The 8,530-nt window shown below is 42.1% G+C and overlaps 1 protein-coding gene across 1 annotated transcript in view; it reads left to right on the top strand.

The window, feature by feature from the left end:
- LOC135500868 (uncharacterized) overlaps window positions 1–4,169 on the top strand; it is a 37,714-nt gene extending 33,545 nt beyond the window's left edge. The window contains exon 3 of the mRNA XM_064792535.1: window positions 1,008–4,169. Coding sequence (XP_064648605.1) covers window positions 1,008–1,807 — 800 coding nt within the window. The 3' untranslated portion in view covers window positions 1,808–4,169. The remainder of the gene's footprint in view (window positions 1–1,007) is intronic.
- The last annotated feature ends 4,361 nt before the right edge of the window (window positions 4,170–8,530 follow it).

Genomic DNA, 8,530 nt, shown 5'->3' on the forward strand with positions numbered 1-8,530 from the left:
GTTTTGATAATCTTCCTGATATTTGATTGCTACCTTGCTTGGAACAACAGTCTGCCGATATGTCAATTTGCAGCGAGTGCTTGTCTTTCTGCCTTGTTGATGCCTCCCTGTCAGTAACCAAAGGTAGTCCTGGTGGCCATACTTTCACACTATCCTCTGCTGTTCTGCTACTTTTTTCCGCTGTTCTTGAAAATTGCTTTTGCAATTTCGATTCAAAGGCTTGGATTATTCTGCGGCAGCCTCGACATCAGACGTGGTAGCATCAGGGTATTTCCTTGGCGTGTTCTTTCAAATTGCTTTCCTCACCTCAGCCTTCAGAGGGTTGTTTCAATTGAACAAGGCATAGATTGCCTGTAATAGCATGTGAAAGCTGCTTGAACTGACACCCTATTACTTCCAATGCGGGGGAAGCAGTTTCTAACAAATGAAGAAACTCTAGCAAGTGTCGTGTAATGTTTTCAAAAGTTTAGCCCAGAAGTGCCACTCCTTCTGAAGGCGACAGAATGCCATCTGGTGTTGACACCAAAGCGTATGTTGCAATCATGCGTCTGCGAGCTACTCTTTGAAGATTGAAAGAAATGGAAAAATGTTCAAGTTTCAGAAGACTGGAACTTCAAAGGTCACGATGTTCGATGGCTTAATAGAAAATGATGATAATGAGGTGGTAGGCCAAGTAGTGGTGATCGCCCACAACTTGGATAACGACTTGCGTATATCTGTCTTACGCACAATGTTCATTTTGGAATTGAAGATATCATTGTAAAGATGGGGGTGGAATATCAATATGAAAACGTTTGTCAGTCAAATTGAAGCGAATATATCATAACTGTAGTTCAACCTCTGAGATGCAGTCGGGGTGGGAGTCAGAAGGAGTGCAATTCATCACGATATTTTTCTCTAGCTTTCAGATTTGTATGAATCATTGAGCCTCTGAGCCAGACTGTACGGAGCATCTGTGAAAGCTATTGAAGTTCTAACTGATTTTTTTCAATGCTTTATCGTTACAGGTTTCAACGGGTCTGCGACGGATGGTAGGAGGAACAGTACCTTCATGACAAACGGTAGTTACCGCGGCAACAGGTCTGCAGGTTATCCTTCGCCTTTCGTCACGTTCGCCATCCTCATGGCCAGAAACCATAGTGACACTGTTGGAGATGGGAAACAATATGGCTACGGAGATGACGTGACGGAAGGGCCAGATACAGACAGTTTTAACGAAACCGGGGATGTGAGTCCGGCGGCTGGTACTGGTGAATACGTTTACGGTGAAGAAGACACGCTACCACCGGATATAGATTCTTCGGACGGAAATGGAAGTGATTATTCACAGTCAGTCACGTCAAACAATGCAGGGTTAGAAACCAAAGAAGGTATCAGGACGTTTACTGGTGAAAACACGGATTTTAGAACTAGTGATCTTGCGATCACGACCGAACCAGAAACGGCTTCTAACCCTATGCAGAATTCAAATTTAGGTGTTAAAAGAAAGTTATCAACTTTGATACCGAAACTGTTCACTCGGACTAAGTTTGAGATGGGTAAACGGACTACTGACTTCGGTAATAACGCAGGGATATCTGATGGAGTATTTTCCAAACAGTCGACAACTGATATCCCGGCCGCTAAAGGGCAGCATGTGACGACAACAGGACGTCAGTCATCAGTGGCCAATGCTGCATCTGAACACTGGGAAATAGTTCCGACTGCAAATGCCTTTGAAAGGCAGGAGAGCAGCTCAAGTACTTTTGAGAATACGATTCACCCGACAGACTTTGGGGATCTCACAGATGCTGACGCTCCTGGTTAGTTTGAGTGTGTCAGTGATTCTCATGCTCTAGATTTACAAATAGAGAGTGGCAATTTTTGCAGGCCATTTCATCATATTATGATACATGTACAAAAAGCCTTTAAAAGGAAGAGATTTGTTTTGCAAATTCCTCTCTCGTTATACGATACTGAATACATTTCAATTTCAAATATGTCCACACTCAGATTACTTGGTCCACTAAAAGCCGTGGTCCCTTGTACCTGAGTGTCTATGCCAGGCCATGTAAAATATCCACATAGATGGAGAGGAGTCTATATAGACTCCATACCTCAGGCAAAAAGATCCATTAGGGTTACTACGCCGGTAGTACTGATACACGTACTAATACCAATACACCATTTCTCTGTTTAAAGAAGTTTGACCTATGTATCGCATTAACGTTGCTCTCCAGCAGTTGTGAGGAAGCAATCTCGATTAGACTCTTTTCACCTAGAGAAATACACAGCGCTCTTCATAACCGTTTCCCTGCAATTTGCCTCGAAACATCTGGTTAGCGTTACCATGACGCTCTGTTAAAAGTCGTCGGAGTCAGTTTTCGCTTGAAGTCATTATAAAAAAGAGTTACATTTCTCTTGGATGTACATACTAGGTTGCGTAGTGTATTCATTTTGTATATAACAATGAAGATAAGACGTACGGCATTGTACGGATCACATAACTAACGCCGCCATTAAAAGCACTCTCTCGTGTCAGCACTACCAATGTCGCCTCATTTGCCTCGCCACCACTGCCACCAGAATCTTACAGAGTTTTACCTAGTGTACATGATAAGGCAGATGATGGATATGTTGCATATTTGGAGATTGACACTGGCAAATCTTGTTAAAAACAACTGGGCCCTGGGGCATAACACAACTACACTGTTACCAATCGAAGCCATTTCATCCCTCCGCGGTTTCGCTCATGCATAGCTAATCGTAGTGTTGTTCAGGCAACAATACAGCGGGGGTAATAGTGTATTATGTAATCACCCGTCGCTCCTTCTCATTGTTCCATTTTCCAGATTACTGTAGCGAGCGATAATTTATGTATGAGCCATGTCGCGTAAGAATAGACTAATTCTGTCTTCAATTGTACACCGTAATATACGCATCTCATTTTTCTATGCAAGTTTTATTTGATGCCTCCGAGCTTTCCTTGTAGAGGGTGTGGTGTCTCAAGAAAGTGTCCAACGCCAAGGACCAACAAAATAGATACGACCCGATTAAGGTCGAAAAAGAGCTCCAGTTTCACAACCAAAGTAGTGTATTTCGGTAAAAGAAGGTATAGCCTATACTAGGTGAACAAAAGTTTTTTTAAACCCACTAAGGACACTTTCTTGATCATCTAGTCAAATGTACATACTCTTTCTCTCTAGCCACGTGTAGGCCTATTAGCTGAGCATCTTCAATGTTGATGTTATCATGGAACACTTTTCAGAGTTAAGTTTTGAAGTTATACCAGAGATTGAAATGTTTCAGGACCAAAAATCATCTGCTGGTGGAATCCTCCTTGGTCGTACATGTGCATATTGAGTGAATGTTGTTATAGTATATCTGTGGCGACCTGCAACATTTAATGAATACACTGCGTAAATATACTCACAATTATAGCAGATTTGCTGGACACTCTGTTAACATAATCACAGACTGTAAAGGGTGCTCAGTTGGCATCCAAATACTTATCACGCTAATAAGAAGATCCAATCAACCTGAAGCTATAGCCGTTGGTTAAACAAGCCATTTTGTCAAAGACAATATCACCAGGACACCTGTACTATATCAGTATATTCGTAATAGTTAGGCTACACACCCAGAACCAATTTCTCGTTACCCGCTGAACGGAATCAGCATGCGATTGTCGTCAATCCATCAAAACGGAAGGATACGGTCGTAAATTTCCAAAGTAATTTAGGAAAACTGCTCATTTTATGGCACGTGGCCAGTTAATGAGAAATAATATTGTCGCAAATCAAATAAGCAAGGAAAAACTTTGATAAGGAAGTTGGGTCACAAACGGTGATGCATTGTTATCTGTGTTAGCGTTGCTCATGCGACTGCTTAATTTAGCCTTGCCTTAAATTAGTTAAGACATTTTTTCTCTTTTCTTCATAAATACATTGAAAACGCAGTTTCATCTTGGATTTGATCGGCAGAATCAGTAAGAAATACATGTAACACAGACTAGTCTTTAATCATCAATGAAAGATCCTAAATTTGGAGTTTTTTCAGCAACATGCTTAAATACAAATCTTCACATTTGGTAGGAGCTATCCTAATCTTACTCGTGATGTAAGCGTAGTGCAAGGTTAATGATATTCAATCTTCATTGAGACATAAGCGTGTAAAATATCTTTTTAATAAAGCGGTATATTTTCTACTCCTTTTGTTGTTATCATAAAAAATCTTTTCAGCTGTTAGCACCATCTCCTATTCATGCTTTCTCCCTGATTCAGTCATCGTATCACCACGGCGATTTCTCAGTCTTGCTACCAATAGGCATCATCTACTATCACCGCCGGTTGTCAAACCGCCGTGACTTTCCTAGCTTCGATAACCAATAAACCTTTTTCCAAACGGAAAGTGATATCCAATTACACTTGGCCAAACAACACATCACGAGCCTTTTTCCAATGAGGGATTTCGCTTGAGAAGTTTGTTTTAGCCAAGAACTGGCGACTTTCTGATGCGAAAGAAAAAATCACCAAAAAAAAAATACTCGTATCGTTTTCTTATTGTATTTGTGAGATTGTCCATGGCGGGAACAGTCCACCATTGCACGACAGAAACCATGATATGATATCATGACAGTCAAGGCGACTCGATGACGTAAACCAGAGAGAAAGTTCACTTCGTTCTCGTTTCGGATCAGCAACTGAACCACTCTAATATCTTAATTCATCAAACTTCGAGTCAAACCAAGGAAAAATGGAATACCAGGATTATCATGATTGTGATGGGCATTCACTGTTATCTGGTTCGCCCACAATGTCGGATCAATGAATCTTTTGGTGTCAGCCGCACCAGCTCGAATTGATTTGCCGATAGGATGTAAGCTGATGGGGTTTTTTTTACAATGGCCGTTGTTTCAGAGGCGTAATGCAGTTGGCCGTTGCTGCAAGGCTTTGGAAGATTCGGAACTTACTTATCTAAAATGTTTAGTACAGAACGGCTACGTGATGTATTATGCTTCCAAATGAACATACCCAATGCATGTTCTTTCCAAAACCTCAACAGTCCTCCTCCATCATATCTTTTCACACAGACCAGGATGACTGGTTTTGTACGCCGTGCTCTTTTGAGGAATCTGTCAGAAAAGAAGTGTCAATTTCAAAGGACGAATCACCTTGTTATTGTCTTGTATTACTCAGGCAATTCCATCCTTGTTTTATAGAGATCAACAGAAAGAAGATCTCGTTTACTTGATGGTTTCTTTCTGGTTTATTCTTTTACCAGCTGCTGGCAATCATTGGTTGTGAAAGGTGGTGCGGCTACCTGGTTACAATATGGCTCATCGTTGTTGCAGAAGTTGCTACCAGCGGATGATGTTTGGTTCAGGTCGATTAGCGCACTTCCGCTAAGAAATGACGATATTAGAGCGCTGGACTAACAAGGTTGACAGTTACTGACTAGAGATACCCGCCTTGGATCCTATATCAAATTACCATCTTTATGCCAGGACCCGGTTTCCCACCGAGTTGTTAAGCAGGCAATAAGATCACCACAGGACAGGAAGCAAAAGACATTAGACGCCATATTGGTTCCGGTGTCATGGCGTCAGGTAAGATATTTACCGGTTTTAGTGTATTTTGGCCGGTGAACGTGTTTATTGAGGAGATAAGGTGCTGAACCACCTATGTTGGAACAGAATGGATACCGCGTTTGGTTGTTCCGAGAGATTGGCAGATGCTGAGCATAAATTGGTTGTGAACCGTGATAATGATGACCAGTTTTGGGCATCATCAGTTAATGAATAGACATGACTATTGTTTCAACCCAACACCAGTCTTGGCCTGTTGGGAGTGAGTGTATGCGGTTGAACGAAAAGAAGGGGGAATATGACGACTGCTAACTGAGGGCATCGTACTGCCTCTTTCACCAGTCAGTCTATTCGTATTCCTCAAGCACCTCGTGGAAGCTGCCATATCCGTGTAATCGATGCTTTGCCTTAGTAGGTATTCTGACAAAGCCAAGATAGGTTGGCAGATAATCTACGGAAGCCCGCGATGATTGTTCAGGATTTCTCCGTGCTCCTCCGGACTGTTGATAAATGAATAATTTAACGAAGCTTGTTTTCTATCATGAGAGATCATCATTCTCAATCGTTTGATGAGAGCTTTCAGTAACATCTCTATGCATCTGGTTATACACATTATGAGAATGAGGGGGCATTAATCATAATCTAGCCGCTATTCCAATTATTGTAATGCCATATCTCCTCATTATGTGGTATTGACAGGTTTCTATCGAGTGGCATCGGTTCATAAAGAGACAGCTATCATATTGCGGTAACAAAAATTGAGCGATCAACACCCCATTTTTATGTATAGCTAATGTTAAAGATCACTGTCCCCTGATACATTGCTTCTTATTCGTTTTGAATTTGTCTAAAATATTTTTCGTTCACCTCAAATGGACCACACCATTATCATGTACGATTGTTGTCAACGGACTATATACCAGTTAGGAGTCTTGTACAATATCAGGCATTATCTGTCTGCAATGTAGTGCAAAGGAAGAAGCAGAAACAATATGGCTCTCGGAAACTGGCATCTGGCAACCCCGGCAGAAGTGCCAGCATAATTGCCTTGAAGACTGGAAGCCGGAGGGTCAATATTATATTGTACACTTGGTGTCCATTACTGGCTTCTTCTTAAGCGTCTCCCGGTGTCTTTATAGACGCTAAAGGCGATATCTCGGTGCTCGTTCAGCTCCGGAGGCCCCACGTGTGGTTAGTAAGGCGACGGCTTGAGTGGTTTGCAAACTGGCGAACAAACGGATCGGTTCTCAGGCAGTTTGATGAGCGAATATATAAAATACGAGAGTTAGGTTACCATCAGCGGAGTTTCTTTTACAAATTCTGTTTGAGTTGGTTTTCGGCTGAATCGAGTGTAATTTGGACTTGATGGGATAAGACTGATGGATGCCTGAGGTTGAATTAAATGAAAACACCAACAATTGCTACCCTATGGTACTTACTGATCGAAAGTGCTCAGTACATACGAGGATAGAAACCAGAACTATGCAATGAAATACAAACATGGCAAACGCCTTCCCAAAGAGATGATCAAACCCTAATATGGTCAGCCACTCATTACAAATCCCTTTTCATCCGACATAAGTATCAATTTAGCCAAACCTCATCAGCCCAAATAGCCCCGCAAGCGAGTTGGCTTTATGACCACATAATACACTCCACCAACTCTGTTTGCACTTGATTACTTAAAGTAATAGATTGGATGCGGTAGATACCTTGATAAAAAAGCATCAATGATCGGAAGTTCGTTGATGATGTCAATAGTTCTTTATGGTTTGTGTGTTTCATTAGGCAAATTTAGTTATGAGTCCACAGCGGTGCTGGTACCGTCGACCACGCGGGCTTTAGGGGAAAAAGGTTAGCTGCTTGTGCCTGAAGTGAACTGATATATGAAATCAACGGGGCGATAGTGTCAGTAACGAATACATGCACATTCGAGTTCAGTGACCGCCAGCCTTTGCCCACCAAGGAAGATAATTGTCCAGTATACCTTAAGTAGCCTCATAAGGGACCTTGCCCCAATCAACTTCATGACAGTAGAGGCGACCTAAGGATGAATAAGGGATGGCTAGCCATCATCTAAGACATGTTGCTTGTTTCGATATTAATTAGGGCAATTTAATAATCTTGTTGGGGGATGTACATGCGACTGTCATCAGGTGAGCTGTGAGGGACATCCTTTGGTCTCACCATAGATATGAAGAAAACTTCATGAAGAGAATACCTATGTCCAAAATTTGCAAGACATGTCCATAACTGAAAATTACAATACTGTATAAACATCTAAATGCCTGGATATGAAGCCAAAGAGTACCCCCCGGGGATGTCCATTTCGCCCTCTTTTATTAAAGGCCCGGGGGGGGTCCACTTGCGTTCAGAGGGCACCATTCTGTGGCGATGATGGTGTAGATTCTTGAATGTCCTCAGAAAGAGTGACCGGGAACGAATCACCAGCATCGTCCGATGTGACTGTGATTTTGTAATCATGACGATTCGGATCAAATAGCCATCAATATCCTCGCTTCATCTCGCCCTGGTGGCTGCATTAATCCGCGTGCCTCAATGAAAACAGCTTTAATTTGCTTGGTTCACAAGACTGATGTGTTGCGGGATGGTTTGGGCGGTTGATGGTTTGGTGACGTGATGCCCCTTGACAACTTGATTGTGTATTGACTCACTTGGGTGGAGAACAGATTTGTGACGTCACTGCCACTCCAGTGCCGATTGGTTGGTAGACCACGCAGTCCTGATCATGAACAATCGACTTTAGCATAATCTTGACGTTTTGTTACATAAAACGCAGATTGTTTTTAGAAAATGACGGACATCGCTTGAACCGTTGGCTCAGTTTCTTTTGCTGTTCTGCCCCGGATGTTGCCTCATCAATCTTTTAGTTTCATCTTCTGCTCTTCCGGTCCAAGAGCATGTCAGGTGAAAAACTAGAATAAAAGGTTGAGTGGCGGATGC

Source organism: Lineus longissimus, chromosome 16, assembly GCF_910592395.1.
Source record: "Lineus longissimus chromosome 16, tnLinLong1.2, whole genome shotgun sequence".
Lineage (NCBI taxonomy): Eukaryota > Metazoa > Nemertea > Pilidiophora > Heteronemertea > Lineidae > Lineus > Lineus longissimus.